The 17,763-nt window shown below is 41.5% G+C and overlaps 1 protein-coding gene across 1 annotated transcript in view; it reads right to left on the bottom strand.

Moving 5' to 3' along the window:
- The window catches only part of MOCOS (molybdenum cofactor sulfurase), a 560,804-nt gene that overhangs the window by 13,358 nt on the left and 529,683 nt on the right, over nucleotides 1-17,763 (bottom strand). Inside the window, exon 10 of the mRNA XM_063451877.1 lies at nucleotides 502-583. Coding sequence (XP_063307947.1) covers nucleotides 502-583 — 82 coding nt within the window. The remainder of the gene's footprint in view (nucleotides 1-501; nucleotides 584-17,763) is intronic.

Here is a 17,763-nt window from a genome sequence, read left to right as displayed (position 1 = left end):
AGGTAAATGAGAAAAATATAATTTGCATAATAATTTGGAACAGGGTGTAAGCATGTTGAGCATAATAGCAGCCTGTGTGCTTCAGATGCATACTTGGCATATGTTTCAATAGGTAGATTACATTCGCTCATTTATCTTAATCACAAATACTGATACTATGCTGTACAATACTTAATGCTAATATGCTACATAGGTAATATTATGGTGTCAATAGATTCTCTGATTGATGTGTTTTAACATTTACATTGTACATTGGTTAGTCTTTTGTCACTAACTAGTGGTCTCTAAGTATCTCACATTAATATAAAAACACAAAACCGTTTATTACGATAACAAATGGATGGTATAAATCCAGAATGTATCTTTGAAAATGCATTTAATTTAGCACCAAAAGCCATAACATGGGTGACTGTTATGGTGATACAATTGAATGCTTTATTTGTTAAATATTTAAGGATTATGTAGAATTAAAGGTAACAGGATTTTTTTTGATCCACTTACCTATCACCGCAAACTTTATTTTGACAAAGTCGAGTTGTTAATTTGCTGTCATCTTTTAGAGGTATTTCTATGGCGGTCATCCCTAAAGATTCAAAGTAAGGCAAGTGAATTTAGTGTACATATTGTGATCCTTGTTAGTAGATAGCACGGTCCTCTAGGGCAAAAACATGCACAGTCCTTTTATTTTCATATAATTGAGGCACTTTATTTGTAAGTCCACACAGGAGACAGCGGCAAATGAAAACATAAATATAACAGGTTTCCCCTTTAAACAAAAACCTAGCTCGTCTGAGCACTGACTCACTTCAGGTTCCCTATCTCTCAGGGGTTAAACTAGAAAAAAAACAATATTTATTGGATTCACCAACCTAGTGTCTTTGTCCACTCTCAGCACTCCAGTGCTCCAAGCCAGCCTTGACTGCTTTTCTTTTGCACTCCTAGTGCTCCAAGCCAGCCTTGACTGCTTCCTTTTCTGCACTCCCAGTGCTCCAAGCCAGCACTCCCAGTGCCTCAAGCCAGCACTCCCAGTGCCTGGTCTCCTTGACTCACTTACTGGAGAGAACACCCTCTCTCCTACCTGCTTCCTGAGAGGAAGCCAGCAATCCCCTTCTACCTGCCTAGCAGGGAGTGGTTTATTCCCACTGCTACAGCTGATTATCTGCAGCTGAGCAGTGGGTTGGAGACAGTCCAAAAAACCCTGGCCTGGATCTATGTCTTCCATGAAAACCACTAAACTGTGGAGTGGAGCATTGGCCCACCCTTCTCTCCAAATGCTCCACCCCAGGGGCCCATAACTAAACAAAGCTTTGTGTTGTACAAAACACAAACTACATATACTCCCCCTGGGGTTAAATGGCTTCTCTGCCTTCACTTTATCACAACATATATATATATTACACTATAGTTCAGTTATATTTAAGTTTATTTGAGTAAAGTCTGTCTCCGTTTCTCTGAATTATTTTACCATATAGAGATGCTTAATATGCTTGCACTTGATAAATGATAATACTGAAGTTTGGTTTACATGTCAGGTTATACTATAATTAAATTACCATTCTCGACCCATTCCGATTGCATTAAGTAAAACCAAACCAGTGTTGCTAATTTAAATAATTAATGAGAGATTATTCATGAATAAAAATACAATAATGTTAATAATGTGTAAAGGGAAACTGTAGGCTAGGAATACTGCCACAGTACATAAAGGGTTTAAAACATTTTTGTTACTTATCTGAATCCAGCGCCGATGTTCCTCTACGCTGGTTCAGGCTCCACCTTCACTCCTCCACACCGGACGTAGGCCGACGTTGGGGTCCTAATGTGCATGAGCGGTGCAATTGCATTAGGACAACAAATGCTTTCCTAAGAGGTTTTAGGGAATGTTGGATGTCCCCGTGCATAGCATGAGTATGTCCAGCATCAGGTGACCAAAAACCATCTAACAACAGGTAGACAGTCACTAGAGGTGGAACAAGTGACGTGTACCTCCTTTTGGGAGGAATGTGTGTTCAAACAAGGTGCTAAAGTCAAAATATAAATGGTAGCAGCTCTAAAGACTTGTGTGGAAATATCTTCTTCTCCACACCCAAAAAGTTCAAAAGTTGTAAAGTGGTGTAAGTGAAAAACCTACACCTATAAGTGGAGCGCTAAATTATGGACGAGGTAAACTTACCCTGCATGGCTTAATAAAGATTGTGATAGGTAATATATGTAAGAGAGAATAAAATTACAATATAATGCAGATGGTACGTAAACAACAATGAGGTAAAACGGTGGTGAAATAGAAACACTCACAATTAAAGGACCACTATAGTGCCAGGAAAACAGACTTGTTTTCCTGGCACTATAGTGCCCTGAGGGTGCCCTCACCCTCAGGGTCCCACTCCCGTGGCGTGGAAGGGGTTAATGCCTTACTTTTTTTCCAGCGCCGGGCTCCCTCGGCGCTGTGACTCTCCTCCCTCTTCTGATGTCATCGTCTGAATTTGCATGCGCATTCAGCCAGTCTCATAGGAAAGCATTTTTCAATGCTTTCCTATGGACGCTGGCGTCTTCTCACTGTGAAAATCACAGTGAGAAGCACAGAAGCGCCTCTAGCGGCTGTCAATGAGACAGACACTAGAGGCTGGATAAAACCCATTAAGCTGAAGTGGTCTGGGTGCCTACTGTGGTCCTTTAAGGAAGCCTGTGTATAAATACTGGCTCCATAATAGAACTTGTATGCTTTTAAGGCTGTCAGTATATTTATACCGGCAGACATTTTGTGTTAAGACAGAAATTAAAAGTGTATACTGCAAGTCACCATCATAACAGAGGTGACTCCATTTTGTAACAGAATGTAAAGACAGACACAGAGTTTTTAATTTCTCTATAACTCTATTCATTCAAGTCTGAACTAAAGAATGTGACTTATATAAACATTTCGTAAAGATAAGGCATGATGTCTGCAGCAACCTCACATAAATAATTAATTTTACTTTCTAAAAACTAACTGAATCTTACAAAGTTACATTGTAAGGAAGGGTGAAATTAAGGTTGGGACATGTCACAAATCTAAATTTAAAGGTATACGATAGACACCAAGTCTGGCTGAAACCAAAGAAAACCTTTGAAGATGACAGCTTCTTTGATGGATAGTAGCCATAAAGATAACCCAGATGATGTCAAACGCATCACGAAATCAGTTTACCCATTATACAAAAAGGTAAATGGATATAGGAATGGTAAATGATCGGGTATTAGAATTATTGTAGTTGTAAAATTGCAATATAATATGATATCTTGCCTATGAGGATTGTAGCTAGCAGTGAAAGAGTTAATTCAGTGTGATTTGACTTTCAGCCAAAGTTTTTATTGCTTTATGCTGTGCTGCTGTGAGATGCTGTATTCTGTGTTAAGTTGATTTCAAAGTAAATTGTCCTGTTGTAAATCTTGTTTGAAAACTGCATACAGCTGTTGCATATAACTTGCTATTTAGCTGTCTATATTGTGTTAAAGCACTGCCATATTGTTTACTTATTGTGACAGTACAATCCGTTACTCCGTCAAGCATTCCCTTCTTCCCATAAAATAAAATCACCAAGTAATCCACAGAGTAATAAATCGCTGGTATCGCCGAATAATCCACACATGAGCCAAAGCTTAATGCTGGAACAAGACTTTACTGGAAGTAACAACAACAGGTATTCAAGCTACAGTTTATTTTATGCCCTGCTCCCATGCAAGGGAGGGACACACACGTTATCTACAGTAGCCAATAAAACAGAGGTTACAGCCCACACAAAATCCTCCCCTCTGCCTGTGATTCAATTATCTTATACCATAGAAGATGCAATTATCACAGGCAGGAAAATACAGTTTTTACAGCATATTCATAACTTCTAAAATATACATCACATTCACATAAAAAATATATATTCACAATCAATCCATTCAGGGGAACAACATATCAAATAATGGCATGAATCAGAGCAGGGGTTCAGAAATTAGTAAAGTATCTTTGGGGGCCTGGCTAGCAGCATGGCTATCTGGCCCAAACAGGTTTTACAGAGCCCTCTATCCTGGAGACAATGGGGGAAATAATCCAATTATATCCAGGGATAGAGGCAGACTCCATTGAGCTCATGTTACCAGTAAAACACAAAAGGATACAAAAATACATAACTCCTATCATACTGAATTGAACGGGCCAAATCTCCCAGGGTCCATAGTCACAGGGCAAGAGGCGGGCAAGCAGTCCTCTCCAGGCACAAGTGGCAAAGGGCACTTCGTCACAGTAATAAATCCATGAATAAAGTAGCAGGGAGGGAAAGTACCGAATGAATGGAGGGTGATTCTTCACACTTATGGTAAACCTAAATATCCACTGATTGTTACGCTTGTAACATATTATTAGTATTATTATTATTATTATTATTATTGTCACAATAAATTATATTTTTATAATTAATTTGTGATTAATGTGTGAAATAAAATCTTCTAATGAAACTTACTCTAGGATCTAGGAGAATTAAAATAGTGGGTAATGTTTTAGCTTTAATGCATTAATCGGGGAAACAGTGCCAATATATCCATTTTTGATATAATAAAAATTCTTAAATTAATTTTGATAATTTTTAAGAAAATATTATTTGTAATATTTATAACCCCATAAATATCATCCACACCCTCAATCTGCGGTATGGAGTATCTCAAAGAGAAATCATAAAAAGAGAGGGATCAATGTGCAGTCTGTTTGAAGTGGTATACAAGATGAATTAGGTAAAATGCTCACCTTTTTCAGAGCCTTGTAATCCCGGCTCTGAGGTATAATAGCTCGGTGGGAATTTGTGAGGGGATGGCACTACCCCAATGTAGATTCGATAGGCTCCAGAGTACTTCTTAAAATATATTTCAAATGTATTAATCTGTACAGTAATAACATATAGCATATAGTAAAATAAAAAGTATATAGATAAAAGAGTCCTGAAGTTGCAGAAATGCGTTTCACTCCTGTACAGCTTCCTCAGTCAACTGTGGGTCTGGTCCTGTGAATCTTTGATTTTTATGTGTCTTTTAGTCCTTCCCTCTTCAGTCACATGTGTTTGATTATTCAATAGCATAATCCTGAAAAAGTCTGTAGTGTTGATAATAAAGTGCAGCTGGGGTAATAGTGTGGATCATTGGCCATATTTGGTGCCATTTTTATCCTCTAATTTCATTGCTGGCTAGTGGTGGTTGGTGGAAATACATGTTCTGCCTGCTGTGGTGGGCGGAAGTGACGTCACGGATGTCCGTGAGCATCACCCGCCTACAACCATGCGTCATGATTCCACCTGAGCAACACCCTCAATCTGGCTGGTAGGGTTATGGCTATCTGGGAGGGGAGGCTGTCCGTCATACATGTTCGGAAAAGGCTAGGGGCAGGGCCCTGCCTCCCTGATATGCTCAAAGGAACCTTATTCGCCATATTAGTAGTGGGAAACAGGAAGTGCAAAAAAACAAAAGGGAGAAAAAGAAAAAGAGTGTGCATAAATGGGATGTAGTGAATAGTAATACATAAATAAATAGAAGTATACATGACTGTTTGTATTAACGTAATACATATATATATAACTTTATAAGCGGTTTAATAATATTGTGTACAGATAGGTATAATGCTTTTGATTAAGGTACAAATTTGGAGAATTGGAGATTGATTAACTAAAATTTGATATATCTTAAAAGGTTTTATTAAAGAGAGTGTATAAAGACAATAATCATACTGAATCATACATATTAAAAATTGGTGGCAAGTGTTAAAGTGCTGATCTTTAAGTGCTATGTAGTAGAGTTAAATAAAATGGCATAATTCAAAGTCGATGTTCAAACCTCGGGGCTGTAAGGTCCTGAGGCTGAACATCAACTTCATCTCGCTTTGTCCCAGATAATTGTTCAAGATTCCTCCTCGCCAATTTTTCTTAACGTTCTGAATACCCATAAATGTAAGTCCTCTAGGGTCACTGTTGTGTTTGGTTTTGAAGTGCTGGGATACACTGTGTCCCTCATATTCTTTTTATAATAATTCTTACATGTTTCTCCTTAAGTTTGTGCAAATTGCGCTTAGTGCGTCCCACATATTTCAAGCCACAAGGGCATTCTAATAGATATATTACATGTGTAAAATGGCATGTTATTAGTTCCTTTATATTCAATTCTTCATTGTTAGTGGAGTTTTTAAATTTGGAGATTTTTTATTTTTTATTCTTTTTACTACTGCACGCCAAACATGTGCCGCAACCATAGAAACCTTTACCCATATCTAGAAAAGTAGGGTCTCGTTCTTTTTTTTAATATCATTTTTAACTAAAAGCCTATTTAAATTGGGGGCACCTCTAAAGATTACTTTGAGTTTGTCGAGAAGGAGCTGGGACAATAGGGGATCTTGTTTTAAAATGAGCTAATGTTTATTAAAAAAAATATATTTTTAATGCTACATTATTGTAGCTGTAATTGCATATAATAGCTACGTCTTTCCCTTTCTCTTTTTCGGTTCTGTGTTTTTCCTGCAGCAGAGTATGCCTTGGTATCTGTAGAACATCTGTTAAGTGGCCTTCCAGTACTTCCTCCTTATAGATCTGTTTTAATATATGTGTTTGTTCCTTAAACATCCTTGTCATCTGTACGGTTTCTTTTAATGTGGAAGAGTTGGGATTTAGGTATACTGTTAAGCCATGGTGAGAAGTGGCAGCTTGAAGTATGGATAAAACTGATGACGTCTACGTCCTTGAAGTGAGTTTTTGTTTTCAGTTGGTTGTTGTCTATAAAAATTTCAAGATCTAAAAACGTAACAGTTTTCTTGCTAAAATTGATAGTTAAAATGATGCCCTATTCGTTGTGGTTTAGCTGGTCTAAACAAATATTCAAAGTGTCCTCTGTGCCCTTCTGTCACGATTCGGGGAACCCAACACGCTAACACACACACAGACACACACACAGAAAGTGTGCAGTACCGGACCTTAGAGTGGCCGGGCTAAGCACACACAGAATAGTCAGGAGATAAGCAGAGTAAGGGGAACTAGAAAACAGAATAACGAGAAACAAGCCGAGGTCAAAGGGTAGGAGAAAGTCACAAAGTCAGTATAACAAGCCAGAGAGTACGTAACCAGAAAGCACACGTTCAGTATCAATACATAAAGCAAAGACCACAACAGGGCACTGAGAGGCAGGAAAGGTAAGTATAAATATCCTAGCCTTAATTCTGATTGGATAACTTCCAATCAGAATTAACAAACACACGTGGGGGGTATCTATACCCCCCACTGTGATTTTTGTACTGTCGCTTTAACGCCGGGTCACGTGAGTGACCCCGGCGTACTGATATGGGTGCCGGCTCCCAGCGTGCAGCGTTAGACATGCTGCCGCTGGGGGGAGGAGGAGGAGAGGACGCGAGCGGTGTGTCAAGAGGAGAGGACGCCACTCGCCGAACGGTAAGCGGAGCCCTGACACCTTCCAAATAAAAAACAGGTTGTTAATGTAATGGTGATAGGTCACCATGGTCTGATTGTAGATGTTGGCGTTCCCAATCTGTCAAACATTTTGGCATAGCTGGGTGTGAATCTGGTGCCCATTGCCGTTCCACGAGCCTGTACAAAGAAAGTGCCATCATACCAAAAATAATTGCTGGTTAAGATTAATTTAATAGCCTCCATTACAAAGTCAATTTGCTCTGATTTAAAAATACGGGATTCCTCTAAAAAGAATTTGTCTGGTGAGCAACCTTTTTCATGTGAAATAATAGGGTATAAGGCAATTACGTCGGCAGTAACTAAGAAATAGTCTTCCTTCCAATCTAGTGCAGTTATGTGTCTTAGAAAACTGCCGGTGTCTTTCAGGTAACTCAGGACTTTCTGGACAATCGGTTGTAAGCATCAACGTATTCTGATGACCAACAAGATATGGAGTTGATGTCCCAGACTATTAATCTTCCAGGTGTTCAGAATTCTTATGGACTTTTGGGAGATAGTAAAATACCGGGACTTTTGGATACTGTATGTTTAAATATCCAAATTCCTTTTTACTTAAAATTCCTTTTTCTAGACTTCTATTTAAAAGATTAAAAAATGTAGTTTGTATTTCTGATGTTGGGTTTGATTTTAATTTTGTGTAAGTGGTTTCGTCTCCCAACTATTTTAGGGATTCTGTATGGTAGTCTGTGATATTTAAAATTACTATTCCTCCTCCCTTATCCGCGGGTTTAATTATAATTTGATTATCTTTTTGAAGTTTCTTTAGAGTTTTATATTCATCTTATTTTAAGTTTTGTTGATATTGATTTGCCTTTTTCAATTTATTGTCTGTCATTACCATTTTTTCAAAGGTTGCCATCTCACCAGAAACCAATTTTTTGGGAAAAAAGAGTAGATACATTTTAAGAGTTGTGTGTACATATTAGTTGTGACAGAACCATCTGTCTGTGGATTGTGTTTATTCTCCCTCCGTTCGTCTGTTTGTTCAGTTATTTCCTTGCCCGTACAGTCCCCGTGTGTTCCCTTGTTATTTCCCGAAAGACGCACGAAGGCACGACCACTGGGAAGCTGGCGTGTGCCGCAGATTGACCTCCCCGTAGCTAGCGTGTGCCGTCAAATGAACACCCAGTAGCTGCGGTTCACCGCAGCTTAATTTACTGTTACCGGTTGGTCGCGGTTACCCATGGCAGCCAGCGGTGTTCAGCCCAGCCTCAGTGAACTAAAAGCGGACACTTTTACTCGCCTTCCCTGCTTCTAGCTATGGTCGTATTACCGAACGCCGGAGCAGACGGGACTTTGTATTTAGTGAATGTTGTACCCAGATAAGCTATGCCATGGAGCCTATTCGTGTAATAAAAGACTTTGGCTCCATGGCAATTGAACTGTATGTGTGTATCTGAGCGCCATTCAGTAATAATGTGCGCTCAGACCTAAGCTATCTGGGGATGTGTTACATGTATATGTTTTATGTATCATTGGTGACATTGAGTATTTTATTGCATTTCCCTCTCCTGTTGTCACCTCGTGGGTAATGGCGATTTGCCTCTGTCCTGGAAGATAATTGAATTACTTCCCAATTATCCCCAGGACAGAGAGGAGGGAACGCAGTGTATCCTTGTATGTCTGTCATTGATACGTGTCTGTCCCTTGTCACAGTCTCCCAACTGGTCCCCTAGGGGAGTGTCCACAAGATGGGAGACCTGCATAAATACTGGGCAGGTAGCCCTCAATAAACCAGAATCCTGTTTTACCCTCAATACGGAGCTTGGTCTCATGATTGGGGGGATTGCTACTGTGGTGTATTCTTTTGCCTGTTCCAGGAGAGAAGGTTTTTGTATGTTTCCCATTCAGTGGGTTTGAGTGTTCGTGAGCTGCTGTTCCTTTGTAAAGGTGAATCCCTAAATCGGTATTAACCCTCACTACACCGGGTTATACCGTAACATTCGTCATTTCTGTTTAGAGTTGAATTATTCATTATTGGATTTTTTTGGAAGTATTTTTTTTAGGCATAGATTGCATTTAAATTTATTCAAATCTACATATGTTGAGATTTTTTGTAGGTATGAATTTTAGGCCTTTTTGTAGTAGTTTGATCTGGGTTGTGTTTAAAGTGGAAGAGGTTAAGTTAAAGATTCCTGCTTCTCTTTCAATTTCCTTTTGTGTTTTTAGAGGTTGTGTCTGTCTTTTTTTCCTTCTCTGTATGTCCAGTCCTCCTTTAGTTCCCCTTCCTTTATACTTCTTCTTCTCTTGTTTGTGGATTTTTGGTAAGGGAGAGATTTGTGCTTTTCTTTTTCTCAAGCTCCAAAAATCCTCTTCACGGGAGTTCCTGCCAATAGTGGAGAGTAGTGGAGATATGGGAAGGTCTTCTTGTGTTGTATGTGTGGTGAGTCTGGGGATGGGTTTAGGAATTGTTTTATTTGTCACTCTGTCACACTTTCCTCCTATAAGTATTTCTAGGGGGGCTCACCCTATGTCTTTGATTAGCATGCGGTTTAGTTTTTTTGTTCTGTGTATCTGTTATTTTTATTTCTGCCAAATGTTCTCACTTCATTTCATCTGTAGTCATTTTTGTCTTGCGTATATTTTTTTCTATTGAACCATGAGGTGTCCTGATTCTGCCTGACCACACCCTCCTTCTGGCTGGTAGGGGTATGGCTACCTGGGAGGGTAGTCCATCATACACGTTCGATGAAGGATAAGGGCCCAGCTGCACTTTATTATCAACACTACAGACTTTTTCAGGATTATGTTATTGGATAATCAAACACATGTGACTAAAGGGGAACGGACTAAAGGACATATAAAAATCAAATATTCACAGGACCAGACCCACAGCTGATCGAGGAAGCTCTACAGGAGTTTTATCTATATAACTATATGTTTTTACTGTACTAATAAATACATGTTAAATATATTTTAAGAAGTCCTCTGGAGTCTATCGAATCTACATTGGGGTAGTGCCATCCCCTCACAAACTGGCACCAAACAATTTTACCTCAGAGCCGGGATTACAAGGCTCTGAAAAAGGTGAGCATTTTACCTATTTCATCTTTTATACCACTTCAAACAGACTGCACATTGATCCCTCTCTTTTTATGTTTTCTCTTTGAGATACTCCATACCGCGGATTGAGGGTGTGATGCTGCCTTAAATGCCTACAAGCTCTATTACGGAGCCAGTATTTATACACAGGCTCCCTTAAATGTAAGTGTTCCTATTTCACCACTGTTTTATCTCATTGTTGTTTACGTACCATCTGCACTATATTGTATTTTTATTCTCTCTTACATATATTACCTATCACAGTCGTTATTACGCCACGCGAGGTAAGTTTACCTCATCCATAATTTAGCGCTCCACTTAAAGTTGTAGGTTTTTCACTTAGACCACTTTACAACTTTTAGCCACTAGAAGTGGAGTTAACCTTGCAATGTAATTTTTGCAGTTTCTCAATAACTGCAAAAATTACCATTGCAGGGTTAAACTGACAGGAACACTGCACCCAGATCACTTAAATGAGATGTAGTGATCTGGGTGCCCATTGTGTCTTTTTAATGGTCATCAAATAATGTGTTAGCGGTGTTAATTGAATTTCGGTGGTTTTCTATGACTAACCAAAAGTCAGTAGTCCTACAACACAGACTATAAATAGCCATCTATTCGTTATAACAAGATAGCCAGAGAAGCCTTTCATTGTATGCACTCTGCAAGATTTAATTTGGACATTTTAGGTATTCAATACTTTTGGGAACTCAAACCTTTCACATACTTCTTCATAAACTTAACTTCTCCTCTGCCAAGCTCCTGTAATAAATTTGGTCATTATGGGACCAAACACAAAATCTGTGCATTATCCTAATAGATGGAGAGAAAAAACCTATCTAAAAACATGTATTTCTCCAAACTGTCAGTCAATTCTTCGATATATACTCTATGCCAAAGAATAGACTGACAAGGGAGAGCAGAAAAGACCTCCCATAGGTGATCCTCCTACTTTCCATACACAGCATGCACTATGGTAACTCTCTAGCTGACTCTGCTAGCACAGGCTAGGGAGTATAGGTACAGAATTAAATCACAGATGAGGTTTGCCCTGCTTAGGGAAATCCCCCAAACAGAGCAAATCCCTGGAAACTGCCCATGAAGCTTTGGAGGATCAGAGGTGGTGTGAAAAGAAGAGCAACACCAATGTTCTACACCAGTGAACATGGCGGTACTGAATTGGTGCTGAGGTCAGATGCAAACTGAGGGGGAAATCCACCCCAGGTGACAAGCAGCAGGGGTCTCTCTCTCTCGCCTTAGCTGGAACCTGTCAGTGGCATGTTGCTTGTGGTGATGCCACGTGGCAGCTGCATGCTCTGCCACCAACCTAAAACTGGATGTGGTGCTGGTGTCCTCTGTACTCTTGCAGGAACTGGTCATCCCAGTCCTGGCAGCAGTACAGAGAAGCAAAGATCTGGGAACTCTGTGTACAGAGATACTGATTCCAGCAGCACCCCACTGTAACCAGGGATGAGGTTCCATTCCAGCTCTACCCAGGTGGAGAAAAAATAAGTAAAAAATTAAATATTTACATTTGACTATTTATTAAAATAAAATAAGGTGTCAGCATATGAGTCTGTGTGTTTGTGCATGAGGATGTGTTTATGTGTATCAGGGTGTGTGTTCATAAATCTATATTCTTGTAATTTTCTTCTTCTTTAAATTCTTTATTTATGTCGTGCATGGATTGACAAACAGATTTGCACAGCCACAATAGCTGGTGCAATCTTATCAATAAACAATAGTGAACAACAGTGTGGCTTTATGTACAGTGCACATTTTCTTTTTTTTAAACAGTGGAGGATTATCTTATGAGCTGGAAATATATGTCTAGATTGCGCATCTATTGCATATTTACCATAGGATGTACTGTCTAGACTGAAAGTAAATTATAGCAAAAGAAATAAGAAATAGATTGAAATACACCACAAGTAAAACATTTTCTCGGCATTCGTGATGTGGTGGAATCTCGGTAAAAATAAATTTAGTAGGCCGAGATTACCACGTGGCATGTGTACGTGCATATGCTGACGTATCGATCAGTTGGTTGCACGAGGCAAGATACGATCAGTAGTGTACGGAGCATGTGCAAGAATACAGGATGTAGTATTCCCCCTCCTCCATTGTGCTGGACAAGCCATGCGGTCAAGCAGGAAGTTAATTCTTATTTGTATTGATTGGTCAAGAGAATGTGCGGGTGGAGCTTAATATGGGAGGAGTTATGTGCCTATATAAGGAGCCTGCACTATTGTCCGGGACTCAGAACTTGTGGTATTTTGGTGACGCTAGTCCCTCTGAGTCCCGATCGGTGATCCAATAAAGAATCTCTTCCTTCCTGAAGAAACCTGTGTCCATCTCTCTGTGCTTGGCTTCCGTCAGTTTCTCCAGTATCATTTGGTGCATTGGCCGGGAAGCTCATCGTTCAACGGTAGCTGAGAGGCAGAGGCGTGAGACGGTCTATCTTTGCCCACGTTCTCTACGGCTGCACCCCTGAACTTCTGCGTGGACCTCCCTTCGTCTCGGCGCCACTGGTCTGTTGTCCAGGAGATCATCGGCCTCTACGTGAGAAGTGCTGGGGTGTCCCCGTCGATGAGTGTGAACTCAGGTTCAGGAACGAGGAGGTAAGACAACTGCTGTTTTAGACGGCAGAACCCACTAGGGGTATACCGATTGTGCGGTAGGCCCAAAGGGGTTTGAATCTGTGTATCTGCCCCCTCTGTCGGAGGGAAGGAGCGAAGGCGCACCGCTCGATCGAACGCTCTTTAGTCAGACCGTTTGATTCTGTTAGTCAGGCGGGGCTCTGGTGTAAATAGCCCTAGCCGGACACCGGTGTCTTGTCTAGACTAGCGTTCTAGGGTGTATATTTTGTTCGCTAGGTCGGAGGGACCGGGAGACTAAGCGGCGTCTGTGTAAATTCGGTTCGCTAGCTCTCAACCTATCTGGGCTAAGTGGGAAGGCGTGTAAATTTGGAACCCACTAGACTTTTGATAGTGCGACTAAGAGGCGTCTGTGTAAATTCGGTCCTCTAGCTCGCTATATATGGTGATTGGGCAGCGTGGCTAACCAAAACGTATGTAGATTGTTTTTAGGTAGTCCATTCAAGGTACTGGCCAATAGTTTAGTTGGGAATTGTAAATGTGATAAAGATTGTTTAGTAAAGTGTATATCTTGTTAGATAGCGCAAGCTCAGCCGTCTAGCGAGAGTGTTAATAGTGTGTTGCTGTATCATAGTGCACGGTACCATAACCCTGTATATTTACTGACACTGTATATAAGTACTAATCATTGTCGTCCATTGCATGTTTAACACCATAACCACTAATAATTGTATTGTGACCTTAACTTGTGCTTTGACCTATGCTAACCGTACTGTAACCGCTATTTGTAAAAGACGATGTTACTGGGGTGTGTTATAGACGGGTAATTCATATATAGAGAATTATAGCGTGGGTGACTGTATAGTTACGCCAAAGGGCATAATATTGATTATTTAGTGACTGGTGTAACAGCTGTGTGTGTACGGGAATTCCCTGAGTGTTTATTGTGTTATTGTATACGTTTCACTTGGTAACCGTACCACGTGGTGCTGTTGCCAGAGGAAACGGGTGTGACTGTTGAATAGTACGTGTGTATAGTATTCGTTGTCGACGACGTTCCATTGTTAAGTATGGGTGCGTCGCAGTCAACGATTCCGGATCCCTTAGGTTGTATGGTGAAGAATTTTAAAAAGGGATTCAAAACTTGTGATTTTGGGGTTAAAATGTCTCCTGTACGTTTGGTCACTTTGTGTACTAGGGAGTGGCCTACTTTGGTTGCGGCATGGCCGCCACGTGGCAGTTTGGATCCAACTCTGGTACAGCGCTTACACGTGGCTGTATCGGGTAGGCCTGAACTTTACGGCCAGTTTCCTTATATTGATTGTTGGAGACAGGCCGTAGATGACTCGCCAAAATGGCTCCAGACATGCCACGAGGAGCAATGTCGCCTCATGGTAGCTAGGAATTGTTCGTCCACTAGGACTGGTGTTAGGCCAATTTTGGACACGCCCCCTGAGTCCGAGATCCCTTTGCCGCCCCCTTACTTTCCGTTAAGAGGAAGTGACGCAAATGCAGGAAGTCCTGCAACCCTCCCCTCATTACCCTCATCCACTTCCGCTTCCTCCTCCAGTACAGGATCCACCCCCCCTCGTACTAAATCTCCCCTTCCGGAATCAGAACGAACCCCCATTAAAAACGAATATCCTGATTTGGCGCCACTTCAGACTTCCGGTCAAGCTTCATCTAGCTCGGCTCGAAGTGTTTTATTTACAACCTTTTCCCAAAACCAAGCTCCCACATCCCCATACCCTATTTCTCCCCGACTGGAACCTATGACTGACGCCCCTCCACGTAGCCCCATACAGACCCGACAGTTGACCGGTGCCCAACAATTAAAACACTATCAGATGCCTCTTCGTCTGAATCCTGGGCCAGCCTATATCGATGCCGCAGGCCAAATGGCACATGCTGACCCAGTCTTTGTATATGTCCCATTCACGACAACCGATCTCTTAAATTGGAAGACCCACAATTCCTCGTATACTGAGAAACCACAAGCTATGACTGATCTGTTCACCTCAATAGTACAGACACATAACCCGACATGGGCTGATTGCCAGCAGTTATTAATGACTTTATTCAACAATGAGGAAAGGACAAGAATTAATCAAGCGGCCATTAAAGCACTAGAGGATAAAGCCCGTACTTTAAACCAAGCCAATCCATCAGCATGGGCCGCAACACATTATCCCAACACCGATCCCGATTGGAATGTAAATGGTGCTGATATGGTTCAACTCAGAGCCTATAGAGACGCTATAATTGCTGGCATGAAAGCCGGAGGAAAGAAAGCCATTAACATGTCGAAGACAGTTGAGGTGATTCAGAAAAGTGATGAAGCGCCCAGTGTCTTTTATGACCGATTATTGGAGGCATACCGCTTGTATACCCCCTTTAATCCGGAAGACGCAGACAATTCCCGAATGGTGAACTCCGCCTTTGTCAGCCAAGCTTACGGAGATATTAAGCGCAAGCTACAAAAGTTAGAAGGGTTTGCAGGTATGTCCATCACCCAACTAATGGAGGTAGCGAATAAGGTATACATGAATAGGGAAACAGAAAGTAAGAAAGAGGAAGAGCGCAAGATGCGTAGAAAGGCAGACATGCTAGCGGTAGCGATCGCAGGCGTAGATAGACGGGGCCCAGATAGAGGCGATAGTAGATGGAATGAGGAACCTCTAAGTAGAAATCAGTGCGCATACTGTAGGGAAGAAGGGCATTGGAGAAATGAGTGTCCTCGAAGAGAACAGTGTGAGAAAGACAGACCTAGGATAGGTTATGGAAACTTTAGAGGCAGAGCGAGAGGTAGAGGAGGCCCCGGAGGGAGTAATGGTAATAGAGGGAGTAATGGGAACAGAGGAAGTGTTAGGGAAGACAGGTATTTTCCAGCAGCGCAAAGGTCCCGCGATAGAGAAGGTAGGGACTTTGTAGGATTGGCTGACACGGTCATGGAGGACTATTGATACCGACCGGGCTCCATCCCCCTTGGTCGAGCGGAGCCTATGGTCGATGTATCAATAGGGGGAAAAAGGAGTGCGTTCATGATCGACACTGGTGCTGAACATTCAGTGGTGACTAATCTAGTTGCTCCTCCATCTGGAAGGACTATTACTGTAATAGGAGCAACTGGAAGAAGTGCTGAAAAACCGGTTCTTAAAAGTCGACTCTGTACATTGGGAGGCCACGTAGTAAAACATCAATTCCTTTATATGCCTGAATGTCCAGTCCAATTGCTGGGACGTGATATGCTATCAAAATTACAAGCGCAGATTACGTTCCTACCAAATGGAACAACATCCTTAAAGTTTAATGGACCTTCAGGTATCATGACATTATCCGTACCAAAGGAAGAAGAGTGGCGACTTTATACAGCGTTGACTAGCCAAAACCCTAGGAGTGATGAGACATTATTTAACATACCAGGAGTTTGGGCAGAGAACAACCCACCAGGACTGGCCCGCAATATTCCACCTATAAAAATTGAACTAAAACTTGGGGTTTATCCAGTGAGCCTAAGACAATACCACATCCCGCAGAAGGCTAAGAAGAACATCCAATCCTATCTGGATAAGTTCATACGGTATGGTATCCTAAAATTCTGTACTTCCCCCTGGAACACCCCATTGCTGCCTGTTCAAAAGCCCGGTACAGATGAGTATCGACCTGTGCAGGACTTGAGAGCAGTCAATGATGCGGTTGTTAGTATACATCCAGTTGTACCCAATCCATATAACCTGCTTGCCTTAATTCCGGGCGGGGCTACTTACTTTACAGTCTTAGACCTCAAAGATGCCTTCTTTTGCCTCCGAATTGCCGCAGAAAGTCAATGTATTTTCGCTTTCCAATGGGAGAACGCTGTAACGGGCTCAAAACGCCAAATGACTTGGACAAGACTGCCCCAAGGGTTTAAAAATTCACCTACCCTATTTGGTTCAGCCCTAAGTCAAGATCTACTGGATTTCGAGTCCATCCCAGGAGAGTGTGTATTGTTACAATATGTAGATGACTTGTTGATAGCAGCAGTTACAAAAGAAATCTGTCAGCAAGCAACGCACGATCTACTACACATTCTCTGGAAGGCAGGATACAAGGTGTCTAGAAAGAAGGCTCAGTTGTGTTTGCCAACTGTCAAATATCTGGGATTCCATATCTCTGAAGGTCAAAGAATTATGGGGCCAGAGAGAAAGGAAGCTGTCTGCCAAATACCGATACCCAAGAATAGAAGACAAGTGCGAGAATTCTTGGGGGCAGCAGGCTTCTGTAGGATATGGATTCCCAGCTACGCGATACTGGCAAAACCTCTGTATGCAGCTATCAAAGGTACAGAGCACGACCCCTTCTTATGGACTCAAGAACAACAAACGGCATTTGAAGATGTGAAGAAGGCTTTGATGAGTGCCCCAGCATTAGGTCTACCTGATCACACACGACCATTCTACCTGTATGTACATGAGCAAAGAAGAATGGCTGTGGGAGTATTGACACAGTACTTGGGATCATGGCAAAGACCTGTTGCCTACATGTCTAAGCAATTGGATGCAGTGGCCAGCGGACTTCCACCTTGTCTAAGAGCCGTAGCTGCAGCCGCCCTGCTAGTAGCTGAAGCCGATAAACTCACTCTGGGTCAAGAACTTTATGTA

Source organism: Pelobates fuscus, chromosome 4 (assembly GCF_036172605.1).
Source record: "Pelobates fuscus isolate aPelFus1 chromosome 4, aPelFus1.pri, whole genome shotgun sequence".
NCBI lineage: Eukaryota > Metazoa > Chordata > Amphibia > Anura > Pelobatidae > Pelobates > Pelobates fuscus.
This window is presented reverse-complemented; position numbering and strand designations above follow the sequence as displayed.